Source organism: Eleginops maclovinus, chromosome 19 (assembly GCF_036324505.1).
Source record: "Eleginops maclovinus isolate JMC-PN-2008 ecotype Puerto Natales chromosome 19, JC_Emac_rtc_rv5, whole genome shotgun sequence".
Classification (NCBI taxonomy): Eukaryota; Metazoa; Chordata; class Actinopteri; order Perciformes; family Eleginopidae; genus Eleginops; species Eleginops maclovinus.
This window is the reverse complement of record NC_086367.1, coordinates 13,512,089-13,538,679: the sequence shown is the minus strand read 5'-3', so window position 1 is coordinate 13,538,679 and position 26,591 is coordinate 13,512,089. Positions and strand designations below refer to the sequence as shown.

The window sequence follows — 26,591 nt, the reverse complement described above, 5'->3', positions numbered from 1 at the left end:
GATCACCTCCCGCTGTAAGAGGCAGTTGGAAAGTACATGCTGTGACTTGACATCAGGGTTATAGTTCACCATGTACAAGTTGCCTGGTGAGTTCTTCAGTGTAATTGTGTTTGCAAAGCCTCGTGTGGACAGAAAAGCCTGACAATGGAGCTTCAGTCCTGAAGCTTGTGGTAGATTTGTGTCTAGTCAGTTCTCCACAGCCTACTTTGACAGGCTTGTCATAGCAGCATGTTGAATAGAAGTGCAGTGCCAACACGTGGATATCAATCTTGGACATAATCCCATTATTTCTGAAGAAGTGTCCTGTTGTGACGAGAAGGAGGAGGAGGAGGAGGAGGGGAGGAAGAGGAGGAGGAGGAAGAGGAAGAGGAGGAGGAGGAGAGGAGAGGAGGAGGAGGAGGAAGAAGAGAGCATGCCTCCTGTCACACAAACGTGTCCTCCTTGCTGTCCAAAGAAGACAAATTCTTTCTGCTCAGATAAAGGCCACATGTGTTCAGAGGACTATAATTGATAAAGTAAGCGTTAGCATATATTTGTAAACATATTCTTGTTCATCATATTATTGTGTGGTTTACTGTGTAAAGTGTGTGCAAATCCATTGAAATCTATTTTAGGAAGTGAAAACATCATTCCACCCGGTATGAATGCCTTTATTGTTCATGAGTTGCGTTGGAAAAGTACACTGACACACACATCCCTTTTTCCAAAACACTTGTCATGGTCACACTGGTGTGTTCACACAGGGACGTTAAATATTATCTAACAGGAACTTGGCTCATTGGGTCTTTTTGGATGGCATCAATTACACGCTAACTTGCATGTATTAAAACTAAAGTAACTCTTTAACTTACTGCTGTCCATGGCTGATACTTCCTCTGTTTGTCAGCAGCTTCAGATGTTTGTCATTAGGTTAGACCTGCAGTTCCATGTGGAAATTAACTAAGTATTTAACTTTTAATGTTACTTTATACTACTCCACTTCTGTCTCTGAAGAAGATAGTGTACTTTTGACCAATACACACTATTTTTCTATAGTTACTTAGATTACTTGGATACCCAGTTTTAGATTATTAATTCAAAACTATACATCAACTAATACATTAAGAAAATCTGAATACTACCCTAAGCTTCCTACCGCTTTGCTGTAAATCATTGGGACATTTTGTTATTTTAAATGCGGATAATCTCCAATTTCCAAGCCGTTGGTATTAACCCTAGTAAAAATAAGTTAACGCATCATGAAAATATGTAGTTTAAGGGTGTGCCTGGATTTTCAGTCTCTGTTTTGGTGATTTTTCTAGGGATGACAAAATTACAAATTGGGTCATTTTAAAAAAAATGATGGCTATCATTCCTTTTGGTACATTGACTTTGCACTCCCCAAACTATTGGCTAAAATCATTGCCGGATTAACCTGCTAGGGGGCCTGAGGCAACAAGCAAACTTCTGGGCCCCACATTCAAGGAGAGATATTCAGCATACAAGCAGAACTCTGGAATAATAACTCTGGCTCCATGCAGGAGGTTTAAGCAGCCTAAAAAGGAGACCTGCAGGCACTACCCAGGGCTAAAGAAAAAGCTCTTCACCTTGTTGTTATTGTTTTAATTTTTCATAATGTTCAGCTCACTTTTAGACCAAGCATACTGTATGCCCTCGATTGTCTTATGATGTCACATTGAAGACCTTTCAAGATCAGACCGTAAAGCAGGACCCACTTTACGGCCATTATTTTTTTATAATAATAATACACTTCTCTGTTCACATATTAATGAAACTGACCTCAAACCAGACGAAACCCAGTGCTTTAACACCAAATTTCGTCGAGCTCTGGAACAGCATCTCATATGTCTTATATTCCCTTTAGGTATTCTGGTTTTGTCTGAAATCTGGAAACATGGCATCATTGCTCAAAAGAAAACAAGCCAAGAAATGCCAACAATCAGACTAAACAACCACCTTCCCCCGAAAACCAGTTGGATGACCCAACTGTCCGTTAAAAACGTGCATTACAATTTATAGACCGACTTCCTGAGTAAACTTTGACCCACACTTCTTACTTTGTTGTGCATGCAAAAGCATTTTCTGCAATTTGGGATTATTACCGTAATTTCGGACACACTATTTTTCTGCTTTACCTCCGAATAACACTGTTTAGATAAACTGTTGCCCTCCTTATCCCCTGTCTCTGAGTTGTTGTGGCAAAGTGCTTCCAGATCTCAGCAGTGATTTTGCAATACGACAATGTTATTCTATAACAAATAGATATACTGCAATAATTTAAAACAAGACTTAACCTGAATTATGCTTTGAGGCGTAATCTGCTGAACTATATAATGCTTTTGATTTCACAGTTAATTCCTCATCTTGTTCAGTTTTTGAAATATTTATCTGGTTTGAATCTTGAGAGTCTCTGGATAAGCAAAGCCGTACTGTAGCCTGTGCTCCTCTAAAAGCCATTAGCCAGGCCCTCTCTCGCTATCCCCTTCTCCCCCTCTCCCTCTCTCTTCCCCTGACTCACCCTGGCAAAATGCCCGAGACACAGCTGTGAAAATTACAGGTCTGTTTCATGGAAACACAGAAGAAGAGGGGGCAGGGTTGGTGGGGAGGGAAGCAGAAACTGAGCAGAGACCCGGCGTCAGCTGTTGGCCGGCCCACAGCTGCAGTGGATGTGGAGCTTTCAGAGCCGGGGTCTAGCTCGCTTTTCACACACTGGGATTGTTTGCATGGTGTGTGTGTGTGTGTGTATGTGTGTATGTGTGTATGTGTGTATGTGTGTATGTGTGTGTGTGTGTGTGTGTGTGGAAATATTAAATCCTTTTTGGCTGAAGCCGAACACAACAGAAGCCCTCACAGTGACGGACAAACGTCAGGCTGCTTCAAGCACATGGCACCGAGCGGCCTTCAGTTTGGCAGATGCTAAAAGCATGACTGAGGCCCTGGCAGGTGGGCAGGCGGGCAGCCGCCCCCTCAGCGCTCCATCCTCCGCTGGGTTAAAAATCCTCCTCTATCAGAGAGTCATTGTTCATGGTGATGATGACAATCTCTCTCTGTCTCCATTCTTCGTGCTCTCTCAATCCATCACTCTCTTGCCTTTGGCCTTGCCATCCCAGTCGCTGTCTCTCACACATTCTGTTAATTGTTCTCTTCCTGTGTTCTTGCTTTTTTTTGGTCTCTCAGAAAGTCCATGTTAAACTATATGTTTCTGAGGAGCTGTCAGGCAAAAAAAAGCAGGGTGAATTTGAAAAATTGCCTCACTGATTTCTCCTCAGTTTGACTTTTCTCCTCTTCGATGAGATGTGAGGTGTGAGATTCCTTTTCCACTTTCCCCACTCCTCTCTGGTGCTTTGCTTAGATCTTTTTGAATTCAGTCTTCATCACTTTGTCCCTCTCTCTGTCTAGAGTAGCTTTTTTTCTTTGCCAGTCAGGCTGTCTGGCATCTTGCCCCAGCTCTTTGAAGAGCAACAGTACAAGCAGATAATTACACTTCCTGTCCTGTATCTGCTCTGTAGTGCTGAACTGTCATCTTTACATCTGTAGGCTTACAGGCTGGAGCAGAGAAATAACAGCTTACTACCTGTTCTGTTGTGTAGCAGAGACTTGGCTTCCAGCATTGATACATGATTGTATGAACACTCAGAATTCAGACTCTTGCCTACTTTTGCATCATCTTGTCTCAGATTTTCAAAGCTTAAAAATGATTCTGCGCCATGCCAAGTATAATCTTTACATGGTTGCCACAGGTACTAGACATTTTTAAAACAGACACGAGTCATTAAAGAGAGTAATGTTAATTGAATAATATTTGTGTGAGACAAAAGTTCCTTTAAAAAAAAATCTGTTCCCCTGTAGAGCTTGCTAGTTCTCATTAAAAAAATTCTCAGTGTTTTACAGTAAATAACTTTGACCCGTGTCTTAAACTATGCCCTCATGGGTCCTTCAATATGAGAGAATTTGACCTGGAAAGTCCCTGTATTTGATACTAAGAGGTCATGTGAACCCTGTCTATACCTACTATTACTTTTCACATGTAGTTTTTCATCTAACAGAGAAGATTTTCCTAGTATTGGCTTGGAACTTGTACCAGAATTGATCAGTTTCATTATTTTTATTTTCCAAAATTCTCTGCCCACACAATATATCTAGAAATGAATACAAACACATTGTTGCTACCAGCCATGCATATCACAGATAGATACCTATCATACACACATATGTACAACCTTGGTCCAGAGACACAGTACTCAAACAGTTGTATGGCAATGACAGGTTGCTGCAGTGGTTGGCAGAGATAAGGCCACCTGAATGACTACACTTGATTACGTGCATGCTGTATGACTCATCACATTGAAAACATGTTTCTCTAATGTCAGATTTCTGTACACCTCACTGCTACTCCTTCTTTTGTTGGTAAACTGACAGTAAACATCTCGCCTCTCATCCATAGGCACACACACAGGACATTTTCAACAGCTGCGATCTGCCCAGTCTCTTGGCATTTTTCTTTAATGACTGAATATTCAAAGGCGGTTTAGGGACTTGTATGTTTATTCCATCCTTGCAGCCTTAAAACATCGTTGCTTTGTGTTATCACAGTCACGTCAGCCAGGATATATATTATATACATTACCCTCTTTAATTCTTCTCCAGAGCTCAAAACTCATGCTGTTCAGACAACTTTAAGCTTCCATTGTAGCCATTGTGGTCGCTAATGCGTTACACATACACGCTATTTATGAGCAGAAACAAGCAGTTTTGTCACTTAAAGGAAAACTTCATCCACACAATGTCCATTTGTATATTAATCACTCACAGTTCTGCATGCTCATGTGTGAAGGAAGAAAGAAAAAACTGAAAAATCTTGATGAATGGAAGGTAATGGTGGCCACAGTTGTGATGGTCCAAGTGATATTATTTTTGGCCACTTGGGTGCAAAGTAACACAACATTGACATTGTTATTCTTAAAGATGATATAGAGAAAGTCTTAGCAAACAGTTGATTACAACAGTTACAGAGAAACATTAGCGCTCACTTCCGCTTTTTTCTCTACCAGCTCCAGAGGGAATTATCTGACTCTCTAGCATCTAAATGCTTCCCTGTGTTCACAAGCTTGCCGGTAACTTTGTCTCGCTGCCATTTGGTGCTGGGCTGGTAATGTGCAGAGGGCTTTTAAGGAATGAAAACAATTGCCTGCTGCCGAAATGAATATCCAAGTAGTAATACGCTCGATACACCATCTTTTAAAAACACAGAGGAACAGTCTGATGAATTAAATGTTTTTCTACATGTGAAAGGAAGACTTTTGACACTTGTTTCTTTAATATAAAGAACCTTTCAATCCAAGAACACACTATAGCCCTTTATATTTGTTCAAACTTTTTGTTCCCAGACGCTCTGGCAGCTGGAGGGTGGCTGGCCTGCAGCAGAATCTGAGCTCTGACTTTTCAGGCAGGGGCAAGCGGAGAAAAGGGATCAATAAAGTATTAAAGTGTTATTTCACTCTCCCCGATGGTATCTCTCCACCTTTAGAATGAAAAATTCATCATCCACAGTAAATATCTCCTAAGGTGAGAGTGTCTGTGGCCCAAAAAAAGTTCAGTCTGGATACATCTGAGGTGAAAATGGTCTGGGACACACCAAGGCAATACAAAGGATCATGAAACTTTCATTCAGTTTCGTATTACATTTCTCTCTCAAGGACAGCGAGGTGTATTCTTTTTTGACATGAGACACTGCTTGTGAAAGAGACATCATATTTAAATATTTACCTGTGATCGATCTATTAGAGTTGCAGTAAGTGTTCTGACAACATATTTTATTGTATTGATTACTTTCCACACATTTTGCCTCACACAATGTTGATTTCTCATGGTAATTGATCCTTTTTATGCCTCTGAGCTTGCCAAAGCTGTTGCTGGAGGAAATAGGTTTTCGTAAGTTCCTTCATCCAATTCTAGTGAATGTGATATTTCAGGAAGGACTGGAAGGAGTGCATTACAATTTGGCACTAAAGTCCACAAGAACTCAAAGATTAATTCATTAGTGTTTGGTGTTCAATGGTCAAGGTCACTGTAACCTCACAAAACTTTAGGAAAATAACATAATATCTCAATACTTGACCCACATATCTAGATATTAGATGTGATGATATTTAATATCCAAACGGTCAAAGGTCATCTGCAATATTATCGTGTTCAATAACAACTATTTTTAGCCATTATTCAATGCCATTACGTAGAAACAGAAGGGTAGATTGGGACCATATATCACATTTGTTCAGATACTGAGTTGGTGACACTCGCCTAGCTGTGAGTTTTATATGCCAACCTCTGAGTCTGAAAAGCGGAGCCAATGCAAAAGTGCCTTTAACTATGAGCAAGCGACTTGTCTTCTCTCTTGATTTATTTCATAGGTAAACATTTTCATTTGTTTATATTTTCAAGTATTCTTGATACAGCATGATGTTCATTTAGTAAATTATGGTTGCTTTATGAGTAAAATAGACAGAATAAAGAAGGGTATGCTTTGAAATGTGGCTCCCTTATGATTGACAGGTCACTACCACAGTGTTGTGTGGTTTAGGGGAGGTCTGTGTTTTTGTAAAAGCACTTTTACCCTTTTATAGTGTGCTTCCAGCTCATGAAAGTTAATTGTTACATTTTGGTTGCCTAAAAATGATTTGGTCAGCATTAGTTTGTACTTAGCTCCAACTGCTCTTGTCACTTCTGGCTCCAAAAATCAAAGTGGCGACGATCAGAATGTCAAACTCAAGGCTTCAAAACCATAGTCCACAAACCACTTGGGGACATTATGGTGACTATGTCCATTTCTTACTGTGTATACAATCTTTGCATACATTTCTAGTTTAAATTAGTCTTTTATTGGTAATTGCTACATTGGCATCCTTTTTGAAAATGTGAGTGTGATTAGCTTTATAGTAGTTGCCACGTTGAAAGTCTGATTATCACCAAATCCATGGACACCAGACTGTATAAATAAAGGTGGGTAGACTTACTGTCAGTGGAATATGGTAAGAACTCCTATAATGTATGGTTTTACATTAAAGTATTGAAAGACAATGACACCAAAGGGAAATGTGCCTTTGAAGAAGTCTTTAAAGAAGCTATAAACCATTTTTTGATGGTAATAAAGGATCAAATGACTGAATCTGTGTAATGTGAAAGGAGTCGCTCCGAGCCATGAACCTACAAGATAATTACCACTCTTAAGCTCTTTGGAAATTCAAAGCATCTTTTTTGATATTTTAACTATGTGCTTTAGCAGTAATTTAGATGTCTTTATCATCATCATCATCAGCAGCAGTAGTGAGTGAGTGAGTGCTTCCTGTATGTAGGAAGCGTCCCGGCCGGTGTCGTGCATCTCTTTGCAGTGTGTTGCAGTTTGTTTATTGCAGTGCAGGTCAGCTCTCAGCAGTCTATACTCCCTCAGCTTCCCCTGGTGCTCACGCCTCATTAACTCAACACACTCAGCTTGTTTACTGCTGTTAATTACACTCTGCAAAGCTGATATTGATGAGGACAATCAGCATTTATCCCAATTAAGCTCGATTCTGACTGCTAACTTGATAGGCTTTCCAATCAGTTGGTTGTTAAGAAACTCAACCTGTGTTTGATGTAGGTATTGAAGTTTTCCTATAATGGAACATCCACTGAGTGAACTCAGCAGCTGGGTTATCATCATTGACAGTATGTGTATTGTGTGTGTTTTCCACTGTAATTGGGTAGTGTGTGTTTTCTCAAGAAGTAAGGTCATAAATGACGAGCAGCCTCTGATCACTCATTATTACTGGATATCATGTATCATTAAGAGCAGAGGATACAGTAAATGAGACTAATTAAAGGGATAAATGCTTCTATTTTCTGCTCCCATTAATCTGACAGGAATAAAATTACTTGAATACTCCTTGAGGGATTTATATTATGAATTTTATACTCGTTAGAGAGTTGATCTTCATGAGGTTTATGTTGATGTATAGGGACTACATGTGTGATATCCACAAATAAATGACCATGATCTAACATTAATAATCATCTTGTTTTACAGTGTTAATCATAGGGCTCTAGCCAATGATTGTTTTCATTATTGACTGAGGTAAAAATTATGAACAGGTCAACAAATGCACACCAATACTTCTCAGAGCCCAAGAACACCTCTTAAATATCTTATATTTTTTAACTTTTGTTAACAATATTACGTTTAATATGATAGAAGACAAGAAAAACTTAATTTCCCCCAAATTGTGTTGCTGAAAGTGTGTTTTTTTGTGCTTGAAAAATGTTTATCTGACTTTTTTATAGATTTATCGTACTATATTATAGATCTATAGTATGGACGTAATAGCCTCCTCAGTAGAGTTCAGACTTAATAGTTTATGTTTGTGTTACAATGGGATGCATATGTTTTTATAGTTGGATAGGATTTCTCTTATATCTGAGTATGGATTTAATATTGCATTTAAAGTGATGTAATAGTTGGACCTTGACTTTATTTCTACATGACCTACATTTTACCGTCTGTTTATTATCCGTATTGTAATATATATTGAATTCCTTAATTTAATCGTATTCTTATTTTCCTTATTGAGAGAAGATAAAATAGTAAACGAGCCTGATTAAGAAAAGGTAATCACTGTAAAACTCCCTTGGGGATTTACTGTATATTATGGATGAAGCTCATCAGAGATCTTAATGATCCTTATGTTGCTGGTACTTGACATTACGTAATAGTAACAGTTTTTTTTATAGGCTGTAATCATATTTTATATTCGTCTAAACTTCTACAGTAGCCTTTTCCTACATTGCCTTTTTAAACATTAAGTGCTGAGTTACAGTCATGTTTAGCACTATAACGGCCCCAAAGGAACTACTTTGTAGTCGTCAGCTCAGCATTATTGCTCATTTTCACGCAATTTCTACTTATTTGTCTTCGTTTTGAGCACATTTTAGTGGCAAACCTCCCTGTTTTTGAGATGATTACTCCTGGTTGTCCTTTTTTTTAAGAAGTAATGTTGATCTTTGTGGAAGTTTGGCCATTTTCAGTGGGATGATTTGCTCTTGACACTAAATAGAGCTATATAACGAAATGATAGGACATTTTGCAGGGAGAATGTATCTTTTTAGGGGTACAAAAATCCCGTAAAGTGGGGGGGAAACATCCCCAGGGAGGATTGTGGACACAGTTTAGTCCCTGCAGGAATATTACAGCGACATGAGCGTTAAAGAGGGATGTCCCGGTGCAACGGCGAATGTGAATGCAGGCAGCGCATGAATATTATCTCCAGCATGCCACTTCGGAAGTAGGTCACCGCTCACCGATTTGTTCACCATGTCTCCAGCTACTGTGGGCTTGTTTGGTCCTCGTATCGCTCCCCAGGTCGACAGCCCGACCGGGTAGAAACTGAGCATCAGAAACAGGACGGAGAGATCTTCATTTCCCGACGGGACACGTAAGGTAACGATGAATCGCGGCTGTAATTCCCGTCACAGTTGGAGATGATTGGATCGCCTGCTTCTAACAACTCAGCTGTAACACGAGCTCCTGATGATATTGATATAAACTAGCAGCGCCTTTAACCCCAGATTGATCGAGGATGTTCGGATGTTTTAGACTCGTTTCCTCGCTGTGGAGCTTTTTTCACTTCTCCTATCACAGCCTACACTCCTGCTACGGCATGCTGTCAGATTAACACCGTCCACCACCATGGCCAACTAAGAGCTCCAGTAGGCGAGTCTGCTCCTTTTTTTTCTTGCACAGCCCGGTTAAGATACATGCTATAATTTAGCGCTTGATTGCATTTTGATGAATAATATAGTGTAGATCCGTGATTGGAGGTGGGTGTGTTTGTAACTGCTGGCGTTTTGAACCTGCATGGAGGTGAAGGGAGGTGTTGGTGTTGGAGGATGGTGGTTAGTGTTGGTGGAGGATTGCTGAACTGCTGGTTTGCTCCAGGAAAGTGGACTTGCAGTGATATCACTATCTGAAGCTGCAAACCAGTTTAGATTCCTGAGAGCTCCTGCCTCGGATTTTTTCTTCCTCTAATGATGATGATAGCTCTACACCATGTCCCTCCTCTGAATGAGTCTGTGTGACAGTTCTGCCACCTCCTCCCCTGCCTTCAGATACACACTAAACTGTAGGCTACAGTCAGTTAACATGCCACCAGGAGGAGAGACGCGATTAGTTTTAAGTAGGCTTTATGTGCCAGTCATGCTCCATTTACTTTAAATTGCATTGTGTTGAAGGAAGGGTTCTTTGATATCAGAAGCAGAAGTCTTTCATTGAGTATCTAAATCCTCCCTAACATGGAGGTCGCAAGTTCAGGATAAAAAAATAATTACAAGATAATTGATCAGTTTTAGGATGGACAAATATGTGTTAACACAATTGCATTTAAGTTTTTATTTTGGGTCTTTTTTTCTGGTAAAATACTGGAAATGTGGACTAATCATATGATTTGATCACCAAACGTTTTTATTGTACACAAATGCATGTTTAATGACAGGACATGTTTCAACTAAATCCCCTTGTCTTTCACCTTTTGATCTTAAAAATCACTCTTTTGTTTCCTGCTAACAACTCATGTGCAAACTGAGGTCATAAACTGAAATGAGGGGATCAAAAGTTGGGTAGTCAAATATGTGGTGAAACATTGATTTAAAGGACTGTTTCCAACTGATCTGGCGTATGTCGCCTGAAAAGGTGAAAGTGTCCATTATTTCACAAGAAAACTAAAGAAAATCCAGGAAAAGAAACCTAAAAGTGTCTTTGTTTTTCTGTCTTCTCCAAATAAGTATCTCATAACTCCTCATATTCTTAAACCCTTGACCAATCATAACAACAAATTCAAGCTTCTGGTATTTCATTATTTTTGCCAGAAAAAAACAACACAAGACACAATCCCCTTTTTTCAGTGTTCTAAAGATTACTAGAAGTAATGAGAAAAGGGGAAGTAGTCAACCATTAATCAGTGATTCCTCTATGTATTTAAGATGAATTTGGTAGTCCTAAAAAGTTTGTGTGTGTGATCGGGTGCTTGCTGCTATCTTTTGTTGATTTTCTTAACGGCCTGAAGAAGCAAGCAGCATCAGACCCAAGTATTAACCTATTGTTGTGCTCGGTGAGGTGAAGGTCTAATCCGTTATAATAATATGATGCTCACAAATGAGCTCCTGTCGTTCCATTGTGAATGCTTGTCTTATTCAAATGAAGCATTTTGATTTGATATCCGCAGACAGAAACTCAATGTGAGGCTCCTTCTGTCCTCTTGTTATGTTGAAATTAAATTTTGCTCTCATGGATTGCATTTCACGGTTCACAGAGTCGTATGGCAATAAGCGAAGACAGAGCTACGAGACGGTTGTGAAAATGTCCAGCCAGAGAGTTGTGTCCACTGCCGAGTCAAAGTGGGTTTGCAATTGTGGTAAAACTCAACTGGGTATGTTCTCTATCATTTAATGGCATCTTAAATGTATTGAGTTAGATGGCTTGTTCTGGTTTCAGTGCGGCAGAAAACAAGATCTTGTGGAACAGAATAACACTTCTCACACTGTTTCCTTATTGTAATTAAATCATTTATTCCTTTCTCTAAGCTTTCTTTAGGTGACACATGACAGGAAGTTGTAATGAAAATGTGAAGTTGTGTTCAATACTCAAATGCATAAATAAGCTGCTATTTAATGGATTTGTCATTATTATAAAGGGCAGATACAGTTTTTAGCAGAATTTTGGTTGTTTCCCATCATCATTCTGCTTTTGATGTGTGTAACTTGACTGCAAACTCTCTATTTAATTAATGTAGAGCTGAAGCAGATTATTTGATGAGTAAATAAACTCGAAATGTATTTGGAATAAATATTTTGGATCGTTTAATCAATTTATTAAACGTAAATGTTCTAGTTACAGTTTTTCCAGGGTGATTATTTGCCTCTTTTGTTAAATAGCATGTTAAATTTGATATATGTTGGCTATGGACCATTAGATGAAGGAAACCAGATATCAATATGGACTCTAAGAAACACTGATGTGTATTTTTTGATGTTTTATACACATGCAGATGTATCAATACTGCAAATAATATTAAACAATTAAAGCACCCTGTTCATCATTTCATAGATGAAAACAAAATAAATTTGCAGTTGTTGAAAGTATGGATGAAAGCAGAGATTCATACCAGGTCATTTGTGAATAGTGTGTGTGATTGTGAAAGCTCAATGGTGTTCTGGCTGAAGAGTCACTTAATATAAAAAAAAAGTCCCATGCTGACTTAGTTCTTGGAGGTCAAGTGGCATAATTGTGTTTCATGGCTGCAGCAAGAAGGATGATCCATGTAGTTATGCTGCGTGCAGGAGTGTCATTGAATAAAGGTCACTGGCAGTTGAGTCATCGGGGACTTTAAAGGTTTTCTCCTAAGGGAGGACATATTATTTTGTGTTGCAAGAGCAGGAAGACAAGTTTGCATTACAGAGGATTGTAAAGCTTAATAAGCAACTTCTACTATGAAGTTGCTGGAGGTGCTTTGATATGCTCTGTACCAGCCTGTTGACATGGAAACTGAAGAGTCTTTTGTGCGACGAGTGTTTCCTATGCCAGTTTTGGTGAAATAAGTATCAATACATGAGTCATTTGATCATACTGTTTGTTTTTGTGTCTCCAAATGTTATAGAATGGCAATACCTCGCAGTTATTTCCAAGCGTTCGCTGGGCTTTTTACCTCGTAGAAATGGAAACATTGTCTTTGTAAATGTGAAAGTGTCTTTGACATATTTAACTGAATTATTTCCTACTCTTTGGTAAACCACAGTGCCAGTCGCAGAGTTCAGCTACAGGCTGTGGCTATGGAGATCACTTCTAAAAGCATCCATCATATCAAACATTAAAAGCATCACCTAAATGCTTCATCTGTTTCTGCGCTGCGCTTCTGTGTGTTGGAGTGGGTGAATGCTTGTAATATTGAGCTGCTACTGGATTGTATGAGTCATTACGGCGCTTCAACATGGGTTCAAAGATCGAATATGGTCTTCATTGATACAAAGGCAAAAAGGCAATAATTTATGTTTTTGTTGTATCTAATTTGGCTGTAATCCTTATTCCAAACATCCAGATGACACAGTTTAAATAATGAATACACGTTTAGGAGGACCACTTCCTCTCAGTCAGTCAGACAGCTAATTGGTTTTCGTAGTCGTGGTCAACTATGATTTCTTTCATCATGTTTTATGTTTCTTTCATGCTGAATTACTTATTTCCAAGAAAGTAGAACAAGATGAAATGCTTTTGTATGATTATTCATGGAGAAACTCAGCTTTACAGATTTGTCGATTAAATGATCTAATCCATTGGTCATCATAAAAACATGATCTAGAAAAAAAAATTGTTTTGTACATGACTCGATAAAGAACGTCTTTCATCAAGGACAGGCCTAAAAAAGAGCAAATCGTAAAATGAGACAGGCCTTACAAATGGGAAAGAGGTTTGAGTACATACAGCCTCAGGCATTACATTACATAATGTTCTCTTTATCTCAGTTTCTCTTCCATCTCGTGTGTGCACTGGATTTGCATGTCAAGGAGAAAGGTTGTCTAAGTGGTCGTATTCCCTTGGGTACTGCATATTGACAGCAAACTAAGTAAAACCGTTTGTTAAATAATGCATCAAAAGATCCTGTCTGTTACATTAAGTCACTTGCAAAGTCTCTTGTCTATATGGAGCTTAAGCTTTACAGTTAAATGTCTGATCTGTGTCTCCCTAGAGAGTGTATGGACCCAGGTGATGATCCATGATGATGCTCGCTGCAGGCTCTCTTTGAGCTAAAACCCTCCATCGTAGGACTTGTGAATGAAGAGGAAGTGGCTGCTCTGCCCCTGGACGCTGAGACCATGGTGAAAGCTCAGCGGAGCCAGGCTGTGAGATGCGGAAAGCCTCAGCAAGAGAAGGAAAGCCAGGACAAAGGTGTCGGCTTGAAGAAAGGGAAAGAGAGAAAGAATGAGTTGAGCGATAGAAAAAAGAAGTGTAAGAAAGAGCCACATCGACATAGGAAGAAGACACTGGCAGCAGGTGACAGGGATGCACTGGACTGCTGCGTTTTGCTCACCCGTCTGGAGGAGAAAGGAGTCGTGGGTAAAGTAAAGGATGCACCAAAAGATGGAAAACATAAGAGGGTAAAAGTGAAGAAGAAGCTGCACTCCAGCTCCAGTCAAAGAAAGATTAAATCTGGACTTAAGAAAACTTCCACAGACTTTCAGCAAGCACTGGAGCCAAAAATTGAACAATCTGACGCCTTACTCATGTTTCCCACACCCTTCTTCGAGCCTCGCAGGCGGAGAATGGCGTCTCTCAATGCGGAGGCTGTCAACAGCTTGCTGCTATACAGGAAAGATTCTGTTGCATCAAATCTCACAAAGAAACGACAGCCCTCTAATGAACATAAAGCTAAAGATAGTCTTGCTAAAACCGAACATAAAGGTCTTAAAACCAAAAAGGTTTCCCCAGGAGGGAAAGCAGACCCTAAAGAAAGACCTAAAAAACAGAGGCGGTCAGCGGTGGAGGCTCAGAACATCGACTGGTTGGCTTTGTTTGCGCCAACGCCTCCGCGTCAGGCGGGACTCACTGCTGCAACACTGCTCAGACTCACCAGTGCCCAGTATGGAACCAAACGGCAGAAGAAAACCAAGCCAGGGAGTGGGAGCGAATCAGCAGCTAAGACTCAGGAGGCTATTAGCGGTAAACCAGTGTGTGCCGAAACAACACTGACCAAAAGAACAACAAATCCCAAACATGATGACCAACTAAAGCACATAAAACAGGGTACAGAGGATCTGGTGCATTCCCAGCTAGACTCGCAGGGCTGCTGCAGTTTGTGTAAAATCAAGGATCCAGAGTGGAAGGGCAGCACAGGAGGACGGGAGTGTCTTAAACATGAGCTCCAACGTGGCTCTTCTCTGGGATTCTCTGTGAAAACAATCAAAGAGGAGCAGGTGGAATCTGGGGTGTCTTCATGCTACTGCTGCTCCCAGGAGAGGTGTGTGGAGTACTGCCACCGACTGGCCCTCTTCCTTGACGACAAGACCTTCAAGGAACCAGAGGACGGTTCACTATCAGAGGTGTTCCACCACCACCATCACCACCACCATCATCACCACCACCATCTCCAGTCTCCGCACACTGTAAACCACCCAGCAGCCATAACCATTAGCCCGCACACGTACTCCTGCTTCCCAGGTTACTACGTCCACTTCAGCCACCCGGACTCCTCACAGTCTCCCATACCAACCCTGGCTTTGTGCAGCAAGAGCAGCAAGAGGCCCAAACTCCTCCCCAGCACGGATCCACAGCCCTCAGGGATTACCCATCCAGTGTACTGCTGCTCCTCAGTGGATGCGTGCTATGGAGAACCCTGCAGGCTCAACGGTTACTCCGCCTACACCAGTGTGATTCCAGCCATTGCCAGAGGAGGGTGCTCCTTCAGCCCCGCAGACTGCACCAAATGTAACAACGGCATCAAAAGAGGTGAGCACACAGTGGGATGACATTATAACGGTTACTTTTTGTCAATCTCCAGCAGCGTGTCGGATTGTTTATGTTGACAAATTCAAAAAGATGAAGTAATGCTCTGGTAACTGTCTTATAGATGTGTTAATTTATTGTTGTTACAAAGTAAATTGTGGCATTAATTGTGGCTTAATGGGGGATCCTACATTTCCCATAATGCAACTCACTACACTACCCTTTCCCGATCAATGCCAACATCTTTAAACTCTTTGCTCCATGTTTGTTATTGAGGCTCTTTGTTATAAATTTGTAGGCAATAGTTTTGTTTTGGACCTACAAGAGCTTCCTTAACAGTACAATAAATATATTTCACAAGTTGAACGCCCTATGGCAAGGAAAATTAGCTTTATGTAAATTCACTGAGCCATCACAATCAGACAGTAGGATTTTCCTAATAAGTATTAAACGTTCAAGAGCACACGATAGTTATTCGCATTTTTCTATTCCAGCTGCCAAAGCAGAACAATTGGCTGAGAATAGCTTTTATGTCAAGGCATTTTTAATCTTCCATTTTTAGAATGTCACTTGGGGAGGCAACAAAAAATATCAGATAAAGATCAAGACCCCCTTTGTCTACGTTAGAATACAAGCAGCCGGACGGTGAATACAAGGCCTTTGCGGCTGAAAGGTAATGAGCTGATTGTATGACTTTGAGTTTCAGCAGTTACTCACTGAAGAGAAGTGAACCAGAAAATGAAAACTTTTTGTGTAAGTCTGCGGTATAGCACACAAACACTGTGTCTCTGCCTGAATGTGTGGGTGTACGGTTATAAACACCTGAATGTGACCTCAAAACAACACTAATTACACGTGAACACACACCAGTGTACTGCTGAGCCTCGACTGCACCCCCTTTCTCTCTATTCCTGTGGTCTGCAGCAGCCAAAAGCAGGTCAGGCAGTGAGGGCTGAGACTCTTGTTCGGCGAGAGCTCCAAAATCTCTTTTTTTTAAATAGATTTAATTGAAGACATTTTGACATGTCACAGCGGGAGAGAGCATAGGTGTAAATAATAGAATTAGGCTGTCTGAATCCTGGTGTTGTGCATGTTAGCGTGTTTGAATGGAACTGGGCCATCGTTATTATAGGTAAGTAACACCTGTGGTTTTCCTGCCATGACAAGTCAAAATGTCTGCTGTGAAAAAGCCTATGGTCCACCCACACAGGTGTTGACATTTTTCTGCCTGATTAAACCTCCTCTCAGAACTGAGTGGGAGTGTACAGATTTGATTGGCATTGCCTCGCCCTCCTGATCATTTTGTTGAATCTCTCCCCTTATTGGGACCTCATGACCAACATTCACCTGAGCAGAAGTCTAATAATCCAAGTTGGAACACCTGTGTGGGTTCGCAGGGCCTTTAAGTTTTAGCCAAAAGTAAAATGGAACTTGGAGAGCCATTGGAGTGATACCTCTGCCAAGGTAAATGATCATCTCCTTTCCCTAGTTGGGAAGTTGTTCCTTCGAATTTGGTGTGTTCAGGAGCTTAAAGTGGTTATGTGGGAATAACTTGGATGTTACGAAGACTTGTGTGTTGTACTTTATCTTGGCCCATGCTACACCCTGCAACTAAGTTTTGTGATAATTACCCACAGCATAAGGAGCAAAACCACCCACAGGTTAGTCAATATTGTGAAAGCAGCATTTTAATGTTGTAGCTGCTTGAGGTTGAGCCACTGAATAATTAACTATATTGCAATACATCAGAAATTACAAGGTTAGACAGGTTTTGGAAATAAAATCTTAATTATACAGACTATGAAATGTCAAATAAATGCAGTGCAGTATAAGGAAAATGTCTCTCTCTTTAAGTCTTTGAGTATCAATAACACAATTATTTTGATACTCATTAGATACATACTCATTAATGTGTGTGTATCTAAGAAGGACCCTAACCCTTAAAATATATGTAAGTGATGTTTGCTAATGGTTCAGTTGGCCGTCAGTAAACCAAAGCAGCTTGATGTCTATCCTTATTGTATTCTCCATGGAGGAAATTAAGATCCCGGATCCAGGAAGCTGACAGATCAAGTTCAAATAGATTGACTATTAATTCAACTTAATGTCAGCACCACAGCTGTGTCATGGGAGTGTGCACAACCTGATCTGGTTAGTTCACACAGTTAATGTTACGTTTTTCATTGTCAGCTCTAGTGTGTGTGTGTGTGTGTGTGTGTGTGTGTGTGTGTGTGTGTGTGTGTGTGTGTGTGTGTGTGTGTGTGTGTGTGTGTGTGTGTGTGTGTGTGTGTGTGTGTGTGTGTGTGTGTGTGTGTGTGTGTGTGTGTGTGTGTGTGTGTGTGTGTGTGTGTGTGTGTGTGTGTGTGTGTGTGTGTGTGTGTGTGTGTGTGTGTGTGTGTGTGTGTGTGTGTGGTTAAAGGCTGTAATTGATCTTAATTGAGGCTCTTTTTGTTATTTCTGCTGCTTCAGCGGAACTAATAACTGAGTGTCATTCATGCCTCTATTATGTAACCTTGTTAAAGGTTGTTGATCACTGTAGCTGCTCCTTAAAGGACTGTCTGTCACACTACATTATGTTGCGTCTTTTCTTGCTTCCTCAGACGACTACCCGTCTACCCTCAACGACCATCACAGTCCCTCCTCCATCCCCATCTGTCCCAGCCCCAGAAACCTCACTGGCTGCCCCTTTCCAACTGTGCCTGCGGCCGGCCAATCAGTGCCCCACGTTCAGACTCCGCTGTCCGACCCCAGCCAACCACAGCCTCCGCCGAAGGTGGCGAAGGAGAGTCCGCAGAGCGCCAAGTCGCCCAGCGGGTCGAGGTCTGGCGCACGCGGCAGTGGTGGCATCAGCTCGGCTGTCTGCCTCGTCAACAGGGACAAGAAGCAGAAACTACGCGCTGCCAGTGTTGGAGGGCGAGCGGTTGCCAGGCAGCCGAAAAACGGCCGCCAAAAATCCAACAACGGCTGGCAGCCGGTTGGCCTGCCCTTTCAGAGGGAGGTTTTCTCTGTGGTACGTAGAGAAAGTCATGCTGGTGCTTTCTGACACAGCCATGAAGGTGCCGCTTGTAATTAAATGTTGGGTCGTTAAACTTGCCTGTCGAAAGAGGTGGGAGAATCCCAGAGTGTAGGAATACTCTGTTACAATTAAAAGTCCTGCAATCAAATCTTAGTCAAGTAAAAGTACAAAATGATTACCATCAAAACATACTTAAAGTACCAAAAGTAAAAGTACTAACTATGAAGTTTGGTCCATTTCAAAAAAAGATATTATATGTTTAGCTGGTAAAGCTAGTTTTAATGACTTTGTATGCTGCAGGGTAGCTTGTGGTACTCCAGGTGTAACTAAAGTCTTATTTAAGTGTTTTATTTTCATATCATTAATCCAAATCTGCAAAGTAACTAAAGGTATTAAATAAATGTAGTGGAGTAAAAGTAAACTATTTCCCTCTGAATTTCAGTGGCGTAGAAGTACAAAGTAGCTGAAAATTAAAATACTCAAATAAATTACTTTATCTGCAAATTGGACTTAAGTAAAGTACTTGAGTAAATGTAGTTAAATACTTTACGCCACTGCCTGTCGTAGGTCCTAGGTAGTTTGGGATGATCTAACTAACTTGTATTACTGTCACATCAGAGCTTATTCACTGTTTTCTTGAGTTTCGTCCAAACACCTGACTGTCGACATTTCTGCTGAGACACACAAGACACTCATTACAAATCAAATCACATCCTGGAGCTTTTTTTTTACTTCACAGCCTCTCAGGGCTTATCAGTGTGTAGCTGCTTGAGGAGTCAGTATTTCCTGCTGCCTGTGTTACAGGGAGAGGAGGCGCTCGTGCTGAGGAAGTGCTTCGAGGGAGTCCAGAGGGACGGGGAGCTCATTCGGGTCAGAGACACTGTTCTGCTGAAATCTGGACCTAGAAAGAAGTCTCTGCCTTTTGTGGCCAAGATCTCAGCTCTGTGGGAAGAGCCAGAGTCAGGTAGGACACATGCTGCACACGGCACAGAAGGAGCTGAGTCAATGCCGTAATAACTGGCTCGAGCGCTGTGATGAACTGTGTGTGCTTTGTTTGTTTTTCTGCAGGAGAGCTGATGATGAGTTTGTTTTGGTACTACCGTCCAGAACACACACAGGGGGGACGCAACCCGAGTGTTAATTGTGAGGTGAGGATATCCTCTGTAGACTTTTGCATTTTTTGGGATCACATTACTGCAGCAGATCACACAGTCTTCTTTTGTAAAATACCATTACAGAAAGATCAATCGGAGCTCAATAATAAAAAAATATTCACCCATTCCAAATTTCCTTCATAGTCATCATCCGATTACAGGGTTCCTCTAATTATTTTTAACAGTCCTCTATGGATGGGGTTTCAGGCTGTAAAGGTTTCTCTGAAATTGCTTTTCTTGAATGCACTGTAATCCAAATACATATTTTGTTTGCGTATTTGTGGATGTTTAATGTAGAAGTCCAAAATGAAGTTTGTCCAAATTAAATAATATCTTTCATCCCAAATAAAGTCAGTAAGTCTCTACAATCTTACACCAGATTGTTTCCTTTTGGACAGGTCCTCAACAAGGTTTTAGTAATTGCCACGATTCCTGCAGCAGCTGAAAGTGCTAAGAGGTGTGATAAATATCTTCTAGCTCTCACGCCAAACACTCTGAGAAGCTAATCTTTTTATACCTTAAAATAGTGGTTTCTGAATAGTCGGCAGGTGTTAATGTACAATGATGTACCTGTACACCTGAAACACAGCGTCAGTTAACTGTGTACAAATCATTTGTAAATCAGTGTGCTTAACATAAAATACATTTCATTGATACGGCTGTAAATATTGTTTGTTAATCTTTTTCTGAAAGCTCCACAATAACAAACATAATCCCACAAGATTTCTGTGTATTCAAAGCCTGATATTGTTTATTCCTTTGTCATAACCTCTATTGTTGTAGAAAACTATTAAAACTGAACAATGAGCCACATGTCCCTTCATTATCATAAACATTGTCCCTGTAGCTTATCTTGAGTCAATCCCTCACAGACCCTCATGCTGCAGGTAAATTCTCTCTTCTATACATATTAATTCACAGCAGAAAGTAGTAGGTATAAAAAATACCATATTTCCCAGCATCCAAAATTACTTATAATATTACAGAATATACGTCCTTGATTAATAGACAGGAAAGGGGAAGTCGAAGTACTGAGAAACTGAATAAGGCATTACTCTGTGCTGTGAGTTTGCGTCCAAACAAACTATTACAATGTAAGACTTCTGAGATTTTGGCTTTACTCAGAAACTGAAATGTGTTTGAAAGAGAATTGAGTGTAACAACAGACGTACATGTTGAAGGGCAGCTTCTGTTGTTCCTTGCTGTGTGTTATCAGTAATCTCCCAGTGGAACAAGTTGCACTTTAATAAGTCTCTAAAAACAATAAGCCACAAGTCTGTCAATTCTTGGCTGTATACACAAACAACAAACACAACAGAGCAGCAGCATGAGAACAGAAGCAGTGCTTTGACTCAGAGGAAGAAACATCTTTCTCCTGAGTCTTTTCAATTGGAAGTGAAGCGTTTGTGTAGAATGAAGAACATGTATCTCTTCTTTGCGTACATGGGATCACTGTTTAAGGCTTAAAGGATCAATTGTTTAACCTTATGTTTGAACTCAGTCAATGTTTTTAGTTTTTGTTTGAAGCTAACCTGATCTTTCTTTCTCCAGAATGAGATCTTTGCGTCTCGTCACCAGGATGTTAACAGTGTGGCCTGTATTGAAGACAAATGCTATGTCCTTACATTGGCCCAGTATTGTCGGTAAGAAAGAGTGGTGGCTTTGGGGCATCTTTCTGAAGTATATTATTTAGCATTTCAGATGTTGCTTTTGAAAGATTCCTGTCAAAATCTGGGTTTTTTTTTTTAAAGCTCAAGCATACATAATGTTTAACATAAAGCAGGCTATTGAGTTTTCAGACAGTTTGAATTTGTAGAAAATATTTTAATTGTTTCTCTAAATGCCTTTTGAAGATGATTCAGTTTGTTTTTGTGCTTTTCCAGATTTTGTGCCTTGGTAAAACGCCATAGGGAGGGCGTGCACGACTGTGTCTCCTCCCTGGTGGTGCCACCCGTTGTCGGCAACACCATGCCCACCCACCACTGTGTGCCAGATGACGTCGACCCAGAGCTGGTGTTTTTCTGTCGACATGTCTATGACTTCCGCTATGGACGTCTACTCAAGAACCTGCAGTAGCATCTGATGGGTCATGACACATAACGCTATGGGACGTGAGATAATGTTCTGCATCCTCCACAAGATAGATTTGCTACTCACCTACCTGCTGCCTGTGTGACGGGAACTGGAAGTTTAGGGAAGAAGGATTGAGACATGAGCTTTTTTTTTTCTTAAATAACATGTCACACATTTATTTAGTAAGAGTAATGGCTTGACATATTGTATAAGAGTTTATATGGCAGTGTAATGGTATTTCTTTTACATGACTTGGTGGTGTCGTAGCAGCTGTGTGAAAAACCTGGAGCGTACTCTGCTGTAGAAAATGCTACTGACGCTCTTAGAAATGTGACATTTCATAGTCATCAAGAGAGGTTGATGTTAAATATGAATTATTGTTACTGTCCGCCTGACAGATATCAGACAATTGTTTCTGGATGATACGCCATATCTAAAGAAAATTTGAAGTATATCAATATTGAGTTGCATAAGTCCTTTAGAAGTAGGAAAGAGGTTACAGTTTTCATTTGATTTCTCCTCACTGCATACAGACGCCTTACAGGAAAGCTCCCAAGTGAGCATCTGTCATCAAAGGGTTTTTAAGGAAACGTTTTGGGAAATATTCTTTATATAACTATATATATATATATATATATATATATATATATATATATAACTATATATATATATATATATATAAAACTTTCTTGCTGAATGTTGGATGAGATCAATGCCACTCTTGTGTCAGTATGGTAAAAATAACCATACTGCCAGCACCAGTTAGCTTTGCATAAAGACTGCAAATGGGCCTTTGAACAGAGCCTGGCTAGCTGTTTATCCCTGTTTCCAGTGCTAAGCTAAGCTAACTGGCTGCAGCATCCAGACATACTGTATCTACCGGACAAATATTGACATCAATAATATCTCTAGCTAGCTTGATCAATTTTACAGTTATTTTATTTAAAGTGATAATCTCAAAGATTATCATGTCACTATTGCCTAATAAGGTAACACAATTGTGGTTGACTATGCTTCCCACTGATGAAAGCCCTAGCATTTGCATTGTTATAAATTGAGTGTCCTTGGCGACATCCCCTGTAAAAACCATGAGTGGCTATTTTCAAGAAGTAATACCCCAAATAACACACCCATGATTAACGCTTATCGCCACCCTAGGTACCAAAATGGAGATCTTTGAGATTGTTATTGGACATTTAATGGTGATTGACCTGTTGGTCTAGTGAACTTTTCACCACAGCAGATTTTGTTTTTGATCAGAAAGTTTCAATTACTCAAATTTAACTTTATTACCACTGACTAAGTGCAAACACAACAACAATGTGGGCGTTTTTTGTCTCCACTTCTCATGATTTTCTGAGCAAAATATGGGTTTTATGTCATATCTGTAACCCTGCAATTCACCAGAGTGGTGGTTATCACAATACAGTTCAGACCTGCACTCTACGAGGAAAGCACACTTCAGTTTGCTTGACGGCGTCCAATGAGCCAAGCATTTAGGGGATTTTTGTTATGCCAATGCTGAGAAATATTTGACTTTCTCAAAGCTGCTTGCCAGAGGTGTGACATGACTCCAGTGTCAGCTAACTGTATATTTGCATTTATATATCTGGATGAGTGTGTGTTCGTGGCAGATGGCATCAGTTAGTCACTTATATTCTTGTTTCTTCACCGATGACATGGTGAGTAATGTATTCAGTGTAGCATTTAGACCTGTGATTATGATCCATTCCTATGTTTGAGAGAAAAATGTGTATTTATTTCTGTACTGAGAAAATATAATTTATTTTCAAAAGATAATTTTAAAGAATAGACTTTTAGATGAGTGGCTTTCATTCCTGATTAGAGAGAAGGTCTCTCCTTCTTAGCTGCACTTTCTAAGATAAAGAAGTGTGTGAGTTATTTTGTTGAAGTATTTCCGTGACTGATTGAGCTTGCTTGCCCAATACAAGCCTATTAAATGTTGTGGTCAGACGTTGAAATCCTCTGAGGACACATTTAGAAGGATCTTGGATACAGTTTGAAGGACACCTGCTAATATGTGACTACAGATGCTTCACTGGCAGGACCAAAACCTAACTTGGCCTCTCCCAGCTCCCTGTCGTTCAACTGTCACTCCTCCTCAGATGATAAAGCTTCGCCTCTTCACCTTTAAATGCCGAATGCTACAATGATTTAAACCTACCTTGCCATTAGCCTGTGCCCTTGATCTTGCTGCCTTATAGAACATTCCCAGCCTTTCATTTAGAAATGTGTACTGATGTCGGCCTAGGGGTCATGAAGCTACTTGGTGTGCTGATCCTGATTCCTTAATGCTGCAGATGCATCTTAGTACTACCACATTTTTGTGATCTGATGTGATCCGAAAGGCACGGACACTTTTTTTTTGAATAAAGTCATCCCAAGTTTTTATTTATATTCAAAGTGATCTGTTAAAGGAGCAGTTCATTACTTTTGGGAATACTCATTTACTTTTCTTAGTTAAATGAGAAGCTCAATACCACTGCCATAGCTGTCTGCTAAGTATGAAGCTGCAGCCAGCACTCAATTAGCCTAGCTCAGCATTAAGACTGCAGGTGAAGACAGCTTGTAAACCTCATGTCTGTAAAAATTAAATCTTTATTCTAAGCTAAACTAACTGTCTGTTGGCTGTAGCGTTGTTGCGTACAGACATGATTGTGGTTTTGATTTTCTCAACAAAATGAACTATGTTTATTTCCCAAATTACTGAATTAGCAGTTTTGTTTTTCTTGAAGAACAGCAGCTTTGGTCACTTTAATTTCATCAGCTGCAAATTAATTCGTAACAAGTTTTCTTGCTGAAATGAAATTATCAAAATGCTCACAGAAACTTTTATAATCCACTTCCCCATCATAATCCACCTCACAGCTGTCCTTCTGTTAGCCCATTATGTTTCAAACAAAAGACATAACTTCCTGCCAGAGCTCCAAGCACTGAGGAAATGGATTATGCTGCAGAAGTGTTTGAGACGTTTTAAGTCTCTGATTTGAAGCTGGTCGGCATTTGAATCCTTTGTATGACTTGGGTGGAGTATCACTTGAAAATGCCCACACCCTTGCCTACTTCTGCTTTTCTCCCTGCTGTTAAATGTGATGACGAAATTACTTTGGTGTGTTAATTTACAAAACTGAATTTATTGATAAATGGATTAATATTTGACTTTCAAAGAAGCCTCCTCTGATTAATATGTTAATATTAGTTAATTCATTAGGCTGTAATGGAAAGTATACTTACTGCCATTTCAATCAAACCAAAGGTTATTGGTCTTTACCAAAGACCACCACCACCTTTTCTCAACTGAGACATTGTATTGAACTTTGAAGGATGCTGGATGCACAGTATCACAGCCCAGCCAGCACAATCCAACAAAGCAGAACTGAGTATAGCCTGCTACATTTGGTTTAATTTGGTTTTTCAATTAGAATTCCCCCTGGGCGTTCTGGATCAGAGTGTGCAACCACACACACGGTACACATTATGGCCTTAGGAATCACTCAGCAAACAAATTATGTTTAATCAAGTTTTGTGAAATGTATGTCTTAATTGGTCCTCTGTGCCTGTTCCCATTAACCTGTATTTACTCTGTTTTCCAGGATGAGAAGTACTAGTTGTTGTTTTTTACCTACCTTCCAAATGCCTTTCATTTTTGCAAAATGACACTGGTCTGATCTTGAATCACCACAAAGAAATGTTTGCACCAAAAAGAGAGAGAGAAGGGAAGGTACCGAAACTAATTTAAGGAATTTTAGTTTAATTCCCAGTTGTACAAAAAAACCCTACACTTTGGGTCTTCTGATGTGAGTTTCTGTTCAAATTCTTTGCATGGCGTTCTTTTGAAATATCTTGGAAATATTAATCACAGCACAGATTATTTGTATGGTTTCAAATGGACCTCTGTAATATAAGAAAAATATTTAATTGTAATAAATAATATATGAGTTTGAACATGTGTTTGAGATATTTTCTTATGAAAGTTGAATTATTAAATGACTATACTATAGGCAGGTTAAGAGCTGTAGTAATGGTTGCTGCCCACATGGTGGCTCATTCAGCCAATTTCTTTTATATATCTGATTGGTTTTATTGAAAACGGTCATCACAGTGATCAGAGCACTGAGATTTTAAAGGGTTTGGAAAAATGCCGTTACCGTATGTCATCATTTATGATATTATTATTTTATAAAAAATGTTTATGCTCTAGGGGAAAAGTTCCTAAAGGACCACAAACAAATATTTGAGTTAGAAAGATGTATCCAAATCTCTGTGTAATTATGACTTAAACAAACAATTCTAATCAGTCAGCAACCTTTCATTTCCTTTATGGACAAATTAATTAAAAAATGTATGTTGTTTCCAGTGATGAGCGTTACCCATTTTTGTTGCCTTTAGGAAGATTACCAATTCCAGCAATGAAATAATAAAACATTTAACTAAAGTATGTCAAGAATGACACTTATCCTTCAAGCATTCAAAAATCCTTATCTTTATACCAAAGTAATGGTTTTCTTTTCATTGCCAGGAGCCTTTCTCCTTTGTGTTCGACCTTTCTAATCCATTTATCTCCTTCCACTGAAATATTACTATCCCATTTATCTGCTCTTGATAGCAGACCTAAAGAGGAGATGTAAATCATCTTACTTCAATAATCAGTCCTTTGATGAATATTTATGAGGCCTGAGTCAAACACTACTCAATCACGTTGGGAGGTTCAAAAAGGCGTCAGTAGGTAAATCATTTGCATCTGTGACAGCAGCCATGAGAGGGAAAAGAGTCAAAAAGAAGAGCCAGCTGTTTCGTTTCACCTTGT

The 26,591-nt window shown here is 39.8% G+C and overlaps 1 protein-coding gene across 2 annotated transcripts in view; it reads left to right on the top strand.

The window, feature by feature from the left end:
- bahd1 (bromo adjacent homology domain containing 1) overlaps positions 1–25,729 on the top strand; it is a 28,035-nt gene extending 2,306 nt beyond the window's left edge. For both annotated transcript variants that reach the window (XM_063909284.1, XM_063909285.1), the window contains exons 2-7: positions 13,767–15,523; positions 18,121–18,530; positions 19,341–19,500; positions 19,605–19,684; positions 21,242–21,333; positions 21,574–25,729. In XM_063909284.1, the coding sequence (XP_063765354.1) occupies positions 13,894–15,523; positions 18,121–18,530; positions 19,341–19,500; positions 19,605–19,684; positions 21,242–21,333; positions 21,574–21,766 (2,565 nt within the window). In that variant the 5' untranslated portion in view covers positions 13,767–13,893 and the 3' untranslated portion in view covers positions 21,767–25,729. The remainder of the gene's footprint in view (positions 1–13,766; positions 15,524–18,120; positions 18,531–19,340; positions 19,501–19,604; positions 19,685–21,241; positions 21,334–21,573) is intronic.
- Positions 25,730–26,591: the final 862 nt, after the last annotated feature.